The sequence below is a fragment of the Vigna unguiculata genome, chromosome 7 (assembly GCF_037176805.1).
Source record: "Vigna unguiculata cultivar grain cowpea cultivar isolate G323 ecotype 2 chromosome 7, ASM3717680v1, whole genome shotgun sequence".
In the NCBI taxonomy this organism is placed as follows: Eukaryota; Viridiplantae; Streptophyta; class Magnoliopsida; order Fabales; family Fabaceae; genus Vigna; species Vigna unguiculata.
In genome coordinates, this window is record NC_140798.1 from 44,438,488 (window position 1) to 44,457,560 (window position 19,073).

A 19,073-nucleotide genomic window follows, 5' to 3' on the forward strand; every position below is an offset into this window, starting at 1 on the left:
AATAACTTTGCTGGTAACAACTTATTCCTTCAAGTAATTTTTTGGCGTCTATCATGACACATATTCAAAATAAAATGGGTGTGAAGTTACAGTTGAAAGAGTTCGGAAACAGTGACAAATTTTGGTTCATTTTACTTTTTTCTCTTGTATGTTGGAGTTTAAATTCACAACAACATTAATCACTAACTAGTCACATACACCAAGTCAAAAGTGGAATGTATGCATTACTTGCCTCTTATGTGTGGACAAGCGAAATCAACTCATTAATGTGGAAGACTTGCGCAGCACAATTCTGAACCTATCCCTTTATGCACTTAATAATCTGGACCCCCCCTTCTCGTTCTTTAGTACCATCAGAGCCTTTAATAAAAGAGAAATGGAGAAGTTTTGGGCTATTGTAGAATTTTCTGAGTTTTAGCATTAGACGCCACTAGATTGTGACTTGTGAGTTCTGACATTGTACACCACCTCAATTGCTTAATCTATGTGAAAATCTGTCTCAGATGTCCAATTATATTTATATTTGGTAAAGGTTCACTTAAAAGCTTGGTTGGTTCAAGTTCAAAGCTGGTAATGTTAACATCCTACACCGAACTATCATAACTCAGTATATGAGCAAAATACCACTTATTACGTATGACTTTTTCCAATCCTCTTGTGCAATGAGGTAGGTTTGTTCTCATTCTAGTAAGGTATAAGAATGGCCTAATCGCTAGTGTCCAAACCTTAACTACATGTGAAAGTACATGAACCTAACTTTTGAGTTTGAGATAAGGTTAGAAAGAGTTCTTTCTCAATTCTAATAAAAATTGGTTTAAATATAGACCTTATACTGGCATCGAAAGGCAAGTGATGGAACTTGTTATTACAGAAATAGGAAAAACAGAGCTTATACAGAACTCTGTATAACAGATTTATCAATCTGGAATTCATAAATTTCAGGTTTCTAAAAGTCACTACGATGCATGCATCGGTTGCAAAGGTAAACACACTCCAACAACATTCATAAATACAAAAATGACAATCCTGTAAAGAAGAAACTCGTGAATATGAAAAGATAGATGCTAAGCTAGATCATCTCTAGAAATGCAAAAGCTGAATAATAAATGAAAAGCTTCTTCCATTTGCAAATTTCATGCTTTTGATTCTTACTTTTCTTTTGGCACTTTTACGTCATCCAGTAGTGCCACTGGGTGCACTCTAATTGCTTGTACCTGCTAATGTTCCCCATTAGACATGCCAAATATTATTTCATGTGCAACTTTAAAAATCACTGCAATCAATTTTGCATTACATGTGGAAGCACATCATGATTGCTTTGTCACGAATTGGATTATGAAGTTGATGTCACAGCCATTGATCTTTTAAAGCTTTATATTGGAAGAAAAAAAAAAAGGATTAAGTAAAAACATGAAGCTATTGATAACACTCATGAGAAAAATCCATCATCTCAATTACTGGGACCATTTCACCAATCACTATAGATGCCTTATTTTTGCAGTTGGTCCTACTTGTGTTTGGAAAGAGTAAATTTTCAATTTTATTTTTTAAAATTAACTAAAAAAACAAATAATTATAAAAATTTATTAATATTTGAATAAACTTTTTCTGGAAGCAAATTTGGAAGAGAAATAATGACACTCTCATTTATAGAGGAACGTATTTTTCTCTATATTGAAATGTCATTTGACAAATTGTTAACAACTTAATTTCCAAGGGCCACCAAATGCTTTGGTTCACATTGAAAGCCAGTTTTCTAGAATATTACAATGGTGAACAAAGAAATATCCAATACACGTGATTATTTTTCAACTTTTTTGAAGCGGTTTTGTCATTAAGACGGTGAGTAAAATATAAACGATAATTATAACACAATTTAAATAAAATCTGAAATAAATTTCAGGGCTTTCTTTGTAAAACAAACTTGCTTTTTAAAAGCTTATTCTCTAATGCTGATATTAAAACCAATCATATTTTATGGTTAAATATACATTTGCACTTTTGAGTGAAAACAACCACACATGATGTTGGAAATTCTTTCTTCTACCAATTTAAATACTCTAAGGCCGGCATACTTTCAATTGCTGTCGCTGATTATTTGCATTGTTTTTTCAAATATTTTGAAGTACAAATTCTCGTTAATCTGATATAATTATTCAATTATCTATTATAATGCATAAACAACACTACAACGTGCCCAATATAATTTTGTATGCATTTCTTTAATATCTTAAGTTATATGGTACTACTAAAGATGAAAGTACCATCTGTTACGAAAAGCTATTCTTCAATATCACATATGTAGCAGTGTTTTCCCTCAAATTTCACCTTATTTTATTTTAATTTTCAGTCAATATTTATTTTAAAAAATCCGCTACCGTTCCTTGTCAGGCTTCGTGCAATTTGTCAAAACCACACGTTCGTAATCTCTGTCAAATCTCATTATATATATATTTATAAGAAAAACTCAAAATCTTAGTTTTTGATAACATACCATGATCACTAGATGTCCAACTCTAAACATGACGAACACACCTTCCACACTAATCTTGAATGGTCGTAGCATAAACATTATGATCATGTTTCAAAAGTCAAAAAAGATTCTTTTCGAGAAAGAACATTCTAAAAGTATTTTAAATACAAAAAAATAGTGAGAACAGTCCCCACCACAACAAGGTAGTGTTTTTGTAACAGCTTCTTACGCATTAAATTTTAGTGAGAATTTTTTAATCTTTCATATTCTCTTTATAAAAGTTCCGCGTAGTTTTACGTACACACGCGAACACGGGACTCTACTATTAACAACCCAAAGAGTAAAGTTCCACTCCTGCCCCTACACCAACCATCTATATAATCATAGAGTCATATTCTATTTGCATGATCAAGATATATTAGATATACATAGTTTTTTGTAAGTTGGTAGTTTTTCTCAGAAAACAGAGAATGAAAATGTCGTCTAAGGTCACTAGTGCCACCCTTTGCCTTGCAGTGTTATTCCTCTTCTTAACCTCCACATATGCTGGAAGACTTGGCCCTGCTTCTTCCTCTTTCACTTCAACCAAAACTCAACATGGGGTCAGTTAATTTTCTTAATTCATATCATATGAACAGTTACATACATCGTATGTGTTTTTTCTTTTGTATTATTCAATTGTTAATAATCTTCTTCTCGTATGTTCTTTAAGGTTTTGGAAGAGGAAAAGTTGGACGTGGAGGAAAGTTGCGATGGTATTTCAGAAGAAGATTGCTTGATGAGAAGAACACTTGTGGCTCACACGGATTATATCTACACACAGAAGCACAAACCATGAGATTCATCGCTGTTTCTCATACCGGATTCAAGCTTATCATTGTAATTATGCATAAGCTATACTTTTCACATACATATATATATAATCCACTTCTGAAATCTTAAGAGTTGGTTCAGTCAATTGTTTTTCTTTTCCTGCAGTTTTTCTTTTTGTTTCATATTGTAAACCGATGAATATATGTGGATATCGATTTTGATAGTATAAATTTGGATATTACCCTTATTTTTATTTATCCATAGTTTTTTTGAAACTGGGTTTATACATCAGAAAAGTATGTTTTTTTTTTCGTGGTGGTGGTGGTGGGTGCGTAGTGGCATGGTCACAATTTGATTGGTCATATCAAAGACAATGGAACCTTGCATGATGAAGCTCTGCATCAGCTGTAAAGTCTTCAACTTGTTTGGGAAATAACGAACACAACAATGAACCGAAAGTAACTTTGGTTCCCAAAGTGAATAATAGCATGTGCATTAGGGATGGACAAAAGAGAAAAGCTTCAAATTACAGAACCTTCACGATTATAGCTTTGGCGTTTCTTTGCTTATAATCAATGTTTAATATATGTATATATATATCACTGTTAAAAGATAATGAAACTTGTCTGGGACAAAAGATATGATGCCACTGCCACCCAAATATTCTTGCATTAGTTCAACTAAATGACTACGTCGTGATTATTATTCTGATAAGATTTATGAGGTTCCTCGTGCAGGATCGGAACAAAAATCAAATACTTACAAATTAATTTATCTTAAACATAAACGCGTCACTTTTGTCAGAAAACTGTCTCTACCCGACACTCATTTTTTATTGCTATTTGCATACCCTGTTTTTGGTGTGAGGATAAAGAATCACACCCCATATTGAGTGTGCTAAATAAACAAATCAAACTTAGTAAAGCTAAACTTTTTAAGTCTGGTTTGGTCGGCTCACTGTATTCTTTGGCTGGCACCGCAACAATAATTTGTTTTGCATTATGATTTAATGGTCTAGACAAACATTTAAACCATAAATTGATTTCAAATTTAAGTAGAAAAACAATATCATTTTTCTTGTAAGTTTGAATCTTTTCATGCTGATTTGAATTTAAGCTATTTGTAAGGCCCTGTGTTAGAAATGATTTGAATTATGTATTGTGTCTTTTGAAAAGCAATTATTCTGTGGTTAAGACGATAATAACAAATTAGCATTATGAATACCATGGTTTTGACAATTCCACGAATATTCCTCTTGGTTTTGCTTGCTCCTCACCAATATGAAAAGGAACACATACTTTCCTTCTTGCTTCAAATCGTACCAATAGAAAACTCTTTGGTGGGTTGGGTGATGGAAACATCATCTGGACAAAAGTTATTCCAACAAAAGTCTTAATCTAATAATCTTTCTATTAAGCAAAGTTAATTAAGTTTTTCTTTTCTCTAATTTCATTTCTAAGAAAAGAGAAGTTTCCACGACTTTTCCTTCAGAAAAAAATTCTCTAAGTTCAAACCCAATCTCTCCAATGTATCTTTTCCACCATTGGCTTCATAACTAGAAGGTTGGCAAAAATGGTATAAAAGTGAAGCATATTCATAATCAGTCATCGTGATCACACTGGATATGCTTTATAGCCTTTAGGTCATCAAGTGGTATCCTCTTTGAACATATTTCTATTGCCAGGGTATTCATGCATTCACACACATTCAATTAATAACAACCATTTATTAAGATGAAATGTGTTACATATTTTATTTTATAAATATGCATCCAATATCTCAGACTCATGCTTACGTGAATGCTTGAATGTACTGTATCCCTTTCCACTCTGACTTAACCTATTAATATTATCACAAGAAAAAAAATTACAAATTGAATGTGTTTTACCAAAAATATATGATCCAATGAATGTAAAATGAATTGTGAAGAAACTTTAATGATATGAAACATATGATGTTTGAAAGAAGCAGTGGAGTTTGCGGCTGCATGCCCACAGAGCACATCATTACTTAAAAGCAAGAGGAAAAAATGTTTATCTTATCTATCTGTTATTGTGTCCGTTCATTTTTGGTTTTAAAAACAGAGATATTATCTATATAGAAGTTTTTGGTTCATTGTTTAACATATTTAGCATGAAGTTCATAATTATGGCCCAGTTAGTGCATTGTTGACCAATGTAAATAAGTTGGCCTACAAGCACCATTTTCACATGCTATCAATGGTGGCGTGTCCCTCAGCTCACTCCGAATCACTATGATCAAATTACAATAATTTTTATTCACTTATATATTATATATATTATGAAATTGTCTTATCTCTATCTTATATTGAGGTATTTGATAGCTGGTAGAACAGAATGTTCAAAAAAGTTCACTAAGATAAACTCTAATTTAGTTCCGATACCATGTTAGAAACAGGTTTTTAAAATTAATTTAACCTTACAAAATCGATTTATAAGATGAAGTTTGCATCTCATTTATATATTATAAAATTATCTATCTCTCTCATAGACGTGGAACTTCCAACACGTGAATTAATGCGTTTAGAAATGTTGATCCACCACCTAACTATACATCCTTCGTGGATTTATATTTTCATGTGGTCTACCACACTCTGTCGTACGGTATTTGCAACCCTATTTGGAAAAAAAAAGTTGGTTACAATTACTACAATCTTTGACTTCCACGCCTAGGATTACTAGTGCTAATTATTCTCATCATTTTTATGTTTACCCTTAAAAAGGAAGTCAAAGTCTACAATAATCGATAAAGCCGGCGTAAATGAAACAGTAACACATTTTTCTCTTTCTTTAAATCATTGTCACTTCTTACACACCAAAACTTGCTAGAGTGCAAATTTATGTATGAAGATTTTAAAGTTCAACAGAGAAGTAATGAAATAGTAACCCAATCCCGTAAAAGTTCAAACGTACATTTATTTTATTTTTTACCGGGTACGATATTTGTGTTTCATTCATTTTTATACTCTGCTAAACTTTTTATTAAATACTTTTTATTACAAATAAGAATGATACCAAGTAATAAATAAGGATTTACGTTATTAAATACTCAGAAGTAAGAGTAATATTTTTATATGACAAAAAGTAGAAAAAAAATATAAATATAAAAATAATTTAATTCAGTAAAATGAGAGACATCCTGAACACAGTATGGGGGTGGCGGACGAAATACAACAATCGTGTAGTCTAATGAGTTTCAAATTATGAGTCAACTCAAATATAATAAATATGTTTAATACTATTTTCAAATCTTAAAACCTTAAGAAGTGGATTTGTGGATTTTCTTTTTCCTATATATTATTCACCTCACTCATTTTTATTTTCTAACGCCACCCTTCAATTAATAGTTGATACCATTATTGACGTGTTCAATGAAGATCTCATTCGTTGTAACTATATGGAAATGGGTTTTCTTAATTTAGGAATGTATTTTTCTAGATGGTCCGAAAAATGCATGGATTTTATGAGCTCATTTTCTTCTTGCTATATACAAAGAGAAATCATGGGTATGCAGGAAGTAATTGTCCATGAACTAGAATTTTAGATGGGCCTAACCTATGGGCCGTGGTGGGTTTTTCGCGCCATAAACCTTTTTTTCTCGGCGCCTTCTCCCTGCACCTTCAAGAAATCTCCTGTACCTCCAAAATTTACGTTTATGCCCTTATTTAATATACTGTGAGAATGGGTGAAAGTGGGTACGGACGCAGTAAATTCCATTTACTGCGTCAACGTCCCTGCACCCCCAAAACGTTATTATACGTTACTATTTAGTATTCTTCTACTCCGTTTCTTCTCCATCATCCAGCTTTCATTAAAATTTTTGCTCAGTTTCATTGTGGTTTGTGTGGTTCGTGGTCGTGAGAGCTGTATGGAAAACGGAATACAGAATTCGTTTCATAACGTTTTGAAACGGATTCTGTATTCCGTTTCATAAAAAAAAAAATTTTTTATGAAACGGAATACAGAATCCGTTTCAAAACGTTATGAAACGGATTCTGTATTCCGTTTCATAAAAAAAATTGTTTTGAAACGGATTCTGTATTCCATTTCAAAAAAATTTGCAATTTTTTTTATGAAACGGAATACAGAATCCGTTTCAAAACGTTATGAAACGGATTCTGTATTCCGTTTCATAAAAAAAATTGTTTTGAAATGGATTCTGTATTCCGTTTCAAAAAAATTGCAAATTTTTTTCTTAAACGGAATACAGAATCCGTTTCATAACGTTTTGAAACGGTTTCTGTATTCCGTTTCCTATAAATTATGATTTTCGCACCCATTACAAAATTATATATATATATATATATATATATATATATATATATGTTTATTACTCATGTTCGTAGGTGGTTGTGGGGATGTTGTAAGTTAAGAATACATTTGTTTTTGGTGTTTTTGGTGTACCTAGCCCTCTTATCAGGTAGTGTCTTCTTTCCCCTTTATATCACTCTAAGTATTCTTTTTTTTTTCATTTCACACTCCAACACTCACTCCTTAATTACATTAATTACGTAAACGAATCTCACACTCTAAAAAACCAAGAAAACCACCAAAACGGATTCCATTTCACCTTCCTCCGACACGGATTACACAATCTGTTTTGCTAAAAATTAAAAAAATGAAACGGAATGTGTCTTCCGTCTCCCAAATCTCTCTCTCCCATGGCCCATCAATCATGCACACACCCCACTCTTCCCTTAGGCTGTGTTCCTTTACCAATTCAAATTCAATCATTAATACTCTTCTCTCCACCTGTCCAACCACTTTAAAACACGCTCCACCTCTCCAACCAGTTTAAAACACGCTAAAACGGGTTTCAGAAAAACAAAAAAAAAACCAAACGGAATACATATTCCATTTCAGCACGAAAAACATAAACCCGAAACGGATTCCACAATCCATTTCGTTAAAAAAAAAAAATGGATTTGGAATTCCGTTTCAGCTCTGTGCGAAACGGATTCCACGTTCCGTTTCATTAAAAAAAAAAAAACAGAAACGAATTTGGAATTTCGTTCTTTTATCTAATTTAAAATTTAATTATCATTTAGTTTTATTTATTTTTATAATTACATTTATTTTTGAAAAAGTTATTTACAAATCAAATTATATATATATATATTACTTTATTTTTAGATATATATTATAATATATGAAAACATAATAAATAAACAAAACAAAAATTAAAAAATATATTTAAAATCTTGAAACGGATTCTGTCATCCGTTTTGGCATTTTTTGGGGTGCAGAGACCTACAACAAAAGCAGATTCGTGTTGACTGGATGTAAGAGTGCAGTTAATTTTTTTTACTGTGTTTTCTCTTTCTTCATTTAAGGGTAAAATTGAAAACAAAAAAAGTTTTGGGAGTACAGGAGAAATGCTTTGGGGTGCAGGGAGAAGCCCCCTTCTTTCTCACCTGCAACGCAACGCAACCCAACCGTTTCCGGTGAAGACAAGAAGAATCACGAAATTGAAATTGAACTGGGTGCCGAAGAGAAATGTTGCAAACCCTAGGAGGCGTAACCCTTCGCTTCGTGAATCGGTCATGGCTCCGAAACCTGACGGTGCGTGCAATGACATTCTCTTCCTCTTCCGAGTATGGAGACCAGTCACGGGGTGGCCTTCCTCGCTTCTACTCCGAAATTCTTCCTCCTTCCAAGGTATTCTTTATCTTCTTCTTTCTCTCTGCTTTGTATGTCACTCTTTTATATTACTACAAGTCCTTATCAATTCCACTATTTGTAGTTTCAATTTGGATCCACTTTCAGTTAGGAACCCCTCGTTTGTCATCATCCTTGTCGGGTGTAATTTATAAGCAGCACTTAGCTTCATGGAGCTAGGGCTTAAGCAAAGTTCGTAATTGGTGTTTGGTAAAGGCCATTTTAACGGCTTGTTGACATTTCCTTTTTCAATTTTCCCCTTCTAAACTGTCGTTCTGGTTGGTGTGCTTTATTTAGTATGATTATAGATATGTTTATAGTTTTATTTAGTTTTACCCTGGAAAATGCAGGGTAGTGTTATACGCGTGCAAGGTGATGAATTCTGGCATATGACAAAAGTACTGAGGTTGAGCACCAACGATAGGTAATTCTGATTGATGATTGCTCGTTATTTATATAGGACATTCCTTGAAGTTTTATACTAATTTCGCTTTCTTTCATGAGTCAAAATCCAATTTATTCATACAAATTTCGTAAGTTTATTTTTCCTTATGAGAGAAACTCAGTTCATTTTTTCTTTTCTTTTTCTTTTTCCTTAAAAGTTTATATGATTGTAATTATAATTTTCGCGATGTCAATTAGGAAGACGTATAAAGGCATTAGTAAATCACAGTAAGTAGATGAAGGTCGAACGTCTTGTCTGCACAAATCTTGTGGGGTAGTGTCTCCTACTAAGTTATTAGTACTGAAAAGGGCGGGTGAGAGCGGAGTTGCTTTGATAGTTTATTTTCAATGATTTATGGCAAATATTTTGTTTAGCCAGGATCGTTTATTTAGACACAATTTTCTTTGCTACTAATTCAAGGGATGCAAAGGAACAGATAGTTCTTGCTCATTTTTTTAGCACTACTCTTTCAATCTGATCTGAAGAAGATTTTGTTGATGATCCTAATTATGTTGTTCAAGGGTACAGCTGTTCAATGGAAAAGGAGGTCTGGTAGAAGGATGCATACAGGACATGGACCGCAGTGGGCTTGATTTTGTTGCATCGAGTGATTTGATATCAATACCTCCACAAAATACACAATTGCACGTATTTGCTGGTTTTGGCAAGTTCTTGTAGTCTTATACCAAACTACAGCTACTGAATAATTGCGGCATGTTTTGTACTCTTTAGTTCTTACAATCAAAATTTGACTCATTGAGAACGATACCTGTCTAGGTACTCTAAAGGGTGGGCGTGCTGACTGGCTTGTAGAAAAATGCACTGTACGTTTCAATAATATCTTGAGGTTTTATCTGGTTAGACTTACAGCTTCAATGTGTTATGGTTGTTTTCTTTTATTCATGTTTAAATGCGATAGGAACTTGGAGCCAGTAGTGTAACTCCTCTATTGACTGAACGTTCTCCATCGATCTCAGAAAATCGGGTGGACAGATTGGAACGTGTCATTTTAGCAGCATCCAAACAATGTAATTATATTTATACTTTCATTTGAGATATACAGTTATTATACTCTCGTCTGAATTTTCTTTGATTCATTCAGACTGAAGTGAATTTTAAACTTGGGTCTAAGACGGCACCGCATTTTGTTTTTGTTGGTGAACCTTGCATCTTTGCCTCTTTTGCAGGTCAACGACTGCATGAAATGGTTCTGAAAGATCCTATAGAGATTGATGACCTTTTGCACCTTGTGAGCTCTCCATTTCATACTACCTAGCCTGGAATTATGCATGAATTTCAATTCCTTGAGAAGAATTTTAACCAGTACATTGTGATAACCTCCATCGGATTAATTAGTGATTTGTTTGTAATTCTGGATGTCTATGCTTCTTCTATCGTTGGGCTTTCCTTTTTCTTTCCTCTCACAGTTAAACAAGGGATTTGATCCCTGTGTTATTTGTTGGCTATTTATTTGATATACATGATTACATAATAGCATTACTGAATTTATTATGCTGATGTCATTACTTAACTTGGTCTATTTTCTGTCCCTTAGATTGCACAATCAAAGCTAGCTCTTGTTGCGACGGCGAAAGCAACTCCTGTTCTTAGTGCATTGACATCATTGGAAAAGAAAACCAGTGGCTTAATAATTATTGGACCAGAAGGCGGTTAGTATATGTTTATTGCAGTTCAATTTCACCTTTTTATTTTACCAAATGTCTAGAAATAATGGGAAGTTCAACTGATAAGATAATAAGTTGAGGATGACTGTGAGCCTGAGGTGAATTCTCCCTCTCATCATCAGGGTAAAATGTGACCCTGTTAACCATGTGTGCTTGCCTATTAATTGCTATGTTTTTTTGCAGGAATAAATATATATACCTATTTTTTGCTTAAATCGAACTAACGCTAGTTTATGATGCTGTCGGGTTCTCCAGATTTCACCGAGAAAGAAGCGAGTATGATGATGGAAGCAGGTGCTACAGCTGTTAGTCTTGGACCTCATCGTCTTCGGGTTGAAACTGCCACTATATCACTTTTGGCAACTGTCATGTTATGGTCTGACTCACTGCAAACTTCGGTCAGTTGATTCCTCAGTGTAGGTTGGTCAGGCATGACTATGTTTTGTCTTTTAGATTAATTTATTGCAACAGAGATAAAGCTGTAAAGATTTTGTAGAACTTTTCCTTCTCTATTTGAGAGAATTCACTGTGGCTATCTCTTCATAAGTCCAACCGTGGCAAGGCAATAATTTGAAGACACATCGGGTAGTTCTGCACAAATGTAATTTCTAAAATTGATAACACGGGAATTTATTAGTGACTTGGGGTATAATTAGATCGTATTTCTCTTCCCACCTCCTTCTGAAATGTCATGTTTTTAATTAAATCTAAAGATTTTTGTCCCACTCTCCCTATTGCTCAATATTATTTGCCCTTTTGATCATCAAGTTTGTATTTGTTATATTATTTAGATGTCCTGTTTGGTATTCCGGACACACCTCATATTTATAGGGCATAACAATTTATATCCATAAGGTAATTCGATGTAATTAATTATTGTCGTATGCTGTTCTTTCAAAGCTCATTGCTCAAGTATCACTTGTGATGTGTGGCCAACAATACTATAACAAAGTAATTCATTTTAATTTATTGATTTTCTTTGTCTGGATTATCCTTATTCTTGTCTGAACTTAGCTTATTTTATAGCCGAAAAAGACTAGTCTCCGGAGGCATCATGATTCATCATCTAAGAGGTTCGTTTCTCTTGAAAAGACATGTCTCTTATTATTAAAAGGTTAAAGATAAATATGAAAGAGAAAATAAATATTTAAAAACAAGTATACAAGATAAAATTAGCTATTAAAATAGTCAAATATCAATGTAAGAATGAAATTGTAAACATTTTCAATTATCCGTAACTAGATTCAGTATTTTTTTTAACTTTTCAGTAAACAATATTTAAGTGATAATTAGCTTAAATAGTTCGATTACATTATCTTAAAAACGTGAGTTGATAAGTGCCTAAATAATGTTGACCGTATATTAATTGTTATCCAGATTTAAAACTTGAAATGAGTGGAAAACAATTTTATTAAAATGGAGTTTGTATGCAATAAAAGTGAAAATTAAAGATAAAAACATATGTTGAACTGGTTTGATAGACCGCTCTAAACCGGACTTGGACACTATACTGTTTATTCATTAAATTATATTAATCTTTCAAAAAAATTGTATAGATTTTGCTTGAGGTCGGCCACAATCTGGTTGATTAAAAAATTAGCTTGTTTTTTTATATTTTTTCAATTTCAAAATCTAATAGTGTGATGATCAATACTATTGTAACTCAAAATTATTGTGATGGATAGTTATATCCATAAATTTATTTAGTTTGCAATTTTAGCTGTTAGTAGATTTGTGTGTTGAATATAAAAGTCACGATTACGAAATTTGATTTGATTTTTATGTTTGATTTTAAATATTATATGTTATGAAAAGTTATATTAAAATAAAGTATTATAAATAGCTGAAGACATATGTCACAATATTATTGAAAGATAAAATATTCAGTCCTTTTAGATCTTGCCAATCTTTATAAGATAAAAATAAAGTTATATTTAATTGCTCTCTCAGCGAAAATAAAGTTTTTATAAAAATATTTTCATAATTTAATACATGTAACTAAATTAGGACAATTCCATATTATTCACTTTTGGTTAATTAACGTATAAAATTTATCATATTATATTTAACTTATCATATTACGACTGTAAATAAAACTTACCTTCCATTTTTAATTTAAATATTAAAAACTTTAGAATTAGAAACTAAACAAATAATATTACTAGTATATTTCTTAAAATTAAAAATAATAAAAGTAAAAGTAACTGCAACGTAAAATCTTCTGTTATTTCTGGAATTAGATATAAGATTTTCTCTGCATAACCGCATGAGATTTTTCTTTTCTTTCTTTCATCGGTTAGTACCTACAAAAGCTCGTCCACACGTCTTGCCTTGCCTCATCTCATTATCCATTTGGATAACTCTTTGATTCTAGGCTGTTAGCAAGACACATTCAAGACAAATAAAAATATCCAATGAGTTCAATTGGGCAAAGCATATTGATGGCACTAACTGTTACACTAAACAAGTATGCTTCATCTAATTTGCAAGCAGTTCCTAGAACACAGGGGAAAGCAGCACACACATCCACACCAACCTTAAACACCAAATTGGAATTGGGAAGAAGAGGCATTGTCTTATCCACTCTAATTGCCACCACCCAAATACCTGACTCTAGAACTCAGCTTCTTCAAAGTACACTTTTCTCTTTACGCTTCTTCTGTTATGACAAGTTCTATTGCTCTTCCTAACATCATAATTTTGTGATGAAATCAATTATCACCAGAATATCAGAAGAAATCAGAGGAAAACAAGGAGAAAAATGACAAAGAGGTAAACAAATCACTGGCTGAGTTCCCCCACTTTTGCATTTGTCTTTTAGCGTACAATACATGAATAAGGTTTGTGTTTAATTTTGTATCACATTGTTTGCATTGTTTGCAGAGGCTGGATAGTTATTACAAGCGAAATTACAAGGATTACTTCGAACTGATGGAAGGAACGCTGAAGAGAAGGGATGGGACAGTTTCAGATACAGAAAAGGGTATCCTTGATTGGCTTCAAAAAAACAAGTGAAAGGTTTTCTTGTTTTACTTTTCAATGGTTGTTCAGATGACACTGAACTTGCTTTTGTAGACTGTAGCTCTCTACCTATGGAATTGTACACACTTAGGAACCCTGTACATTGTGATTTACTGTGTCCTTGAAATCCTCTGAGTACAACCTTTTCAGGTGATTGAATTAATGAGTTTAATTTGACATTGGTTGGCATCACATTCTTCGTTGTCTCCAACAATTCCAGCCTTGTGGGATTTCTTTTTGATTTGGTTTTATCTTGTGGGGTATTTGGATATGCTGGCAATTTTGTTCTTGCAAGTTGCGTCACTGAATAGGAGACCCAATTGTCTGTGGCATAATAAGATAAGCATTTCACTGCATTGCCATGACTTTGTTCAAAGCACAAGAAATATTATTGGCAGGCCAAAGCCTCAAAGTCTTCCCTCAAAAATAAATCTGTCACTAAACTACGGAATGATTTGGTGTTATGGTCAAACATTACTTTTAGGTTCACCAATCCAAATTCCACATGCATTCTATGCTCACAATTTCTAGTTAAAGCCAGATTTAATTTTAAAACTTTTATCATGAACTTTGCTTCAAAGAATTAATTTGTTTCACCAATGGTTCAAAGTTATATTTGAAGTCAAATCTCTAGCCGTCTTTGCCTGTACAAAGGGCTATCTTCCTTCAATGTTTTGTCTGTACTAACACTGTAAAGGATCAAATTTCAAATTTCATGATGAGTCAAATAGTTATCCAATGGAGCAAGTTGGTTAGGTGATCTTGTCCTCAAGGTGTATATGAGAGTCCTGTGTCCCACATGTGAAGGCCAGATTGAACAGTGCAAATTTAGTACCAGTTACCAAAATAAGGGTCTACACTCTCACCTTTACTTTCAAGGAAGAAAATAAAATTCCTTTGGGATTTGAAGTGTGGTTTTTGACTAAAAGGTGAAGGAAGAATGATTTTGCCTGCTAAACTTTTTCAATGTTTCTCTCTAAATGGGAAAAAAAGCTATTGCACTGCACCTTTACTGCGTTATAAAATAGAATACCAGTAACAGTATACACTTTGCTTCCAACCATGAAATAGAATTATGCAGTGATGCAATATTCACAGTGATTTAGCTTATTTTGATGGGATACATAATTGAATGTTATTAGTGTTTTTTAAAATGAAAAAGCTCGTTGCATATTACATAGAAATTTGTGAGAAATCAGGTATAGTTTCAGACTATACAATAAATTATCATGTTCTTGGCACAGAGCTTTGAATCCTCAAGAGTACAGACATTGTCCAGAGAAACGGAAACATCGAAACTAAATTGGCCATCATCACATAAATAAGAGATGAGACAATAAACTTGTTGGAAGCATCGAAGCACCCTCCTTACCCTCTTCCAATGACAGAGGGGTTTGGTTTGGGCGGTGGTTGGAAGAACACAAATGTTTCCCCCCACAACCTTTTTCATTCTTATCCATTTATATTGAATGCACCAACCAAGCCAAGGAATATCATAACTTTTTTTAATTATTTTCTCTGTCTCTCTACAATTTCATTTCTCCTGCATGTTTAACTTTTCATTATCAACACCACCATTATCTAACTTCAAAACATTACTCTCTGTTATTTCATAATTATTATTTAAAACTGGATAGGTTAATTAGTTACAATAACTGAATTATGTAAAACATGTGGATTGAGATTATGATTTTGTGATCCTAGATTGTGTTGGGTATGTTCTTTAGCTTTGTTGAAGATTTCTGGACTTGTGGCAGATATTTTGGCCCTTTATTTTAATAGGAACGAACTAGGAATAAATAAAGGAATAAAAAAAATGAAAGGCAGAATTATGGATGACATCAAGTCCTATGACAGTTTCCAAGCAGACAGAGTTGGAGGGAACAAGACCACACAAACCAACATCAAATATCATATTTTAAACAAAATGGGGCATGTTACTTTGGGTCAGGAAGATCACAGGCAGGATCTCCAGAGCTTGAAAGAGATTTTGAGAGAGACATGCCAAATATTCCAACATCAACCTTAAAACCCATCCCTTCTCTTCACTCCTCCTCCTAACACTCTTAAACCCCTTGTCTCTTTTTCATTAACTTTTAATCATAACTACTAATATAAACATTCTACTTAATCAAATGTACCTAACTCACAAAACAATCACGTAACCAAAATCTAAATCATCTGTGACCACCATTTTTTATGTAAAGTCGGCAGCGATTAAATTATCGATAGCATGTCTTAGTCTCCTCCTCACTCCTTTCACGAGTGAAAAGTTTCTTTTTAGTTCTGTTTCTAAAACAAGTGATACTATACTGAGTTCATATTAACATTTTTGCATTTTAAATTAAAGATCAGGAAGCGAATTTAGATATAATACCTTAATAAAGCCAAATATTTCATTTTTAATTGAATATTTGAACCAATGGAATGTTGTTAGTGCCGCATTTATATTGTGCCTGAGGCTTCATGGAAACAAAAGAGGAGCATCCTTACACACATATGCCTTGTAAATGTAATCATCATTCATTGACAAGAAAATAAGATTTCTAAAGCAAAAAAGTAAACAAAAAAAATAAATCTAACTTGTCTTTTCATGTTGTTTCCCACTACATGAACGGCTACAAAAGAAAAAAAAAAAAAGAGAAAGGTACAGGGTCCCTTTCAACACCACGATTCTCCATCCATTGCAGAGACAGCCATTAGCAGAACCGACACACACACACACACATATATTTATATATTCACCTTATTCCCATCCTTTTTCCTCCATACCATCTGTCAAACAAAGAATGCATATTAAAAGATCTCAATCATAACCAAAAATTCGAAATCTGTTTTCTTCTTCATGTACATACAAGAAAAACTTACTTGTTGCCTTCGACTTCGTTTTCTGATTGTAAGAAACCGAAGTGTTCTTCTTGGAATGACGATCTTCCCTGAAAGAATATAAATGGTTGTAGTCTTTTAAAGAAGTGTGAAATAGCGAAATCAAAAGAAGAGAGCAAAGTGAAGTACCATAAAATAAGTTGCCGAAAAACCTTGTGAATAATCAACCACACTCCCTACAGATGTCTGTTGGTTGCCCCTTGTAACATTGTCCTGCAAATTTTTCAAGAACCATGAGTGACAAAACACATTCAAGGGATTCACCGTTTTCGGTAAAATACTAAACGAGGAAATAACATGCAAGCACAAATTCTTGGCTTTGAAAACAAACATGGAGCATACAGTGGAAAAGTCAAAGACAGGAGAGCTAGCGGTGTCGTGAAGAAAAGTGAGATGCTGATCCTCAAGGTGTTGATTTTCCTTAACTTTCTGCTTCTTTTTACTAGTCTTGGCCAGCTTCACTGCCTCGGAAGCAGAATAGAAGCAGCCATTGAGATCTTCTTTGAAGTAAGAGTCGTAGTGTGGAAAAAGAGGAGGTCCAGAAGAAGCATCAGAAAGCATGGACAAATCCTCCTCCCCAGAGTCCTCATCTTTGAATCTTTTGTCCTTGTGTTCTTGTTCCTCTTCACAGAACCCCTCAGTTCCACCCCGATGTGAAGAAGCATTCTGGTTAAGGAAAGAGTGTTCCAGGTATAGAGTCCAACCAGACTCACACCCACTGGTGCGTAGTTCTGAACCAAGTGTGTTCATCTTGGTGTGTTTACTTTTTGTTTTTCCTAGTATATAGGAAAATAGAGGAGTGATGAAAGAGTGAGTTTTTGCAGTGGTAAAAGGAAGAAAAGAATGAAAGAAATTATGAAAGTGTTGCAGAGGCTATTAAGGGAATGGCAATGTGGTTTTGGTTTTGGTTTGGGGAGCAATGTGGAGAGAGAGAGAGACAGAAGAAGAGCGAATGTGAGGTTGAAAAGAGTATAGAGAATGAGAGTGAAATAAATGGTAGAGCAGTTTTGTCCTCATTCTCTTCTCATTGCGCTTGGTATGCGAATGAGTAAGTGCCAGTTGGGTGAGCCACACCTCTTTCACATGCTAGACAGCGAAGCACTGTGTACACTCTTAACAAACAAAACATGCTTCAACTCTATTTCCTCTTTCTCTCTTCGCATATCATCACTGTTATCATCCTATTTAGAACAACACTTTAATCATATATAATGCTTAGCAAACTGTGTTGTTTAGTCATACAAGTAAAGGTCACTCCCACGTTGGATTTTATAAGTACAGGGATGTAAAAAAGATTATTCGTATTCGCGAATAGGATTTTATAGGCATATGCATGTAAAAAAATTGTATTCGCGAATATATGTAGATAAATAACGGATAGAAAATGTATATGATAACGAGTAAGGATATTTTTAATATTCGCATGTTAACACGACGGTACGAGTATCATAATATTCGTACTCGTGAATATTTATTTTCGTTATACTCTAATTTAAATTAAAAAAAATAAAAAATAACATGATTAAAGTATTAATATATTGATTTTGAATGAGATTTTTTTATCAATTAGTTTTTTAAAAAAATCATTTTTTGTAAGCTGTCATTAAACACTAATTAAATTATTTATTTAGATTTTGTTTGAAAATTATGAATGTTATGTATTGTATTTAATTTGAATTTACGATAAAATATGTTATTAAATTTTTATTTTTATTTTTTTTAAATACCCACGGATACCCATTAAAAAATTATATGAGTACCCACATAACATATATCTGACGAATATGGATATGGGTACGGAGTGGATATTTATCCAACGGGTAGAATACGAAGCTACTACTCGTACCCTACCCGATCTGTTGATCTCCCTAATTGCAGTCATAGAAATAGATTATACAACTTTTTCATTTAAGTAAAATAATAATATGATTCTAATTTTTTTAATTTTATTATTTACTCTTTAACATGATTTAGTATAATTATTAATTTTTCAAATAAAAAATTAATAACACGTTAATTAATAGTTCACGTTAAGAAGTAAAAGATAAAAATTAAAAAATGAAATTTATAAT

The 19,073-nt window shown here is 33.0% G+C and overlaps 4 protein-coding genes across 4 annotated transcripts; 3 read left to right on the forward strand and 1 right to left on the reverse strand.

The window, feature by feature from the left end:
* Window positions 1–2,858: 2,858 nt before the first annotated feature.
* LOC114190612 (phytosulfokines 3-like) lies at window positions 2,859–3,533 on the forward strand. Its single transcript, XM_028079566.2, has 2 exons — window positions 2,859–3,075; window positions 3,186–3,533. Exons 1-2 carry the CDS (start codon window positions 2,944–2,946, stop codon window positions 3,309–3,311), a joined length of 258 nt encoding a protein of 85 aa, XP_027935367.1. The 5' UTR covers window positions 2,859–2,943; the 3' UTR covers window positions 3,312–3,533.
* Window positions 3,534–8,654: 5,121 nt separating this feature from the next.
* On the forward strand, window positions 8,655–11,819 carry LOC114189875 (methyltransferase). Its single transcript, XM_028078596.2, has 8 exons — window positions 8,655–8,964; window positions 9,315–9,388; window positions 9,931–10,073; window positions 10,187–10,233; window positions 10,329–10,437; window positions 10,597–10,658; window positions 10,965–11,079; window positions 11,350–11,819. The coding sequence occupies exons 1-8, from the start codon at window positions 8,803–8,805 to the stop codon at window positions 11,499–11,501; spliced, it is 864 nt and encodes a 287-aa protein (XP_027934397.1). The 5' UTR covers window positions 8,655–8,802; the 3' UTR covers window positions 11,502–11,819.
* A 1,613-nt stretch (window positions 11,820–13,432) lies between these two features.
* LOC114190184 (photosystem I reaction center subunit N) lies at window positions 13,433–14,307 on the forward strand. The gene is made up of 3 exons (XM_028078979.2): window positions 13,433–13,728; window positions 13,820–13,866; window positions 13,978–14,307. Exons 1-3 carry the CDS (start codon window positions 13,509–13,511, stop codon window positions 14,107–14,109), a joined length of 399 nt encoding a protein of 132 aa, XP_027934780.1. The 5' UTR covers window positions 13,433–13,508; the 3' UTR covers window positions 14,110–14,307.
* Window positions 14,308–15,236: 929 nt separating this feature from the next.
* Window positions 15,237–18,161, reverse strand: LOC114190183 (protein SOB FIVE-LIKE 5-like). Its single transcript, XM_028078978.2, has 4 exons — window positions 17,344–18,161; window positions 17,131–17,214; window positions 16,984–17,051; window positions 15,237–16,890 (listed from the first exon to the last, which is right to left on the reverse strand). The coding sequence occupies exons 1-4, from the start codon at window positions 17,749–17,751 to the stop codon at window positions 16,857–16,859; spliced, it is 594 nt and encodes a 197-aa protein (XP_027934779.1). The 5' UTR covers window positions 17,752–18,161; the 3' UTR covers window positions 15,237–16,856.
* Between the last annotated feature and the right edge of the window lie 912 nt (window positions 18,162–19,073).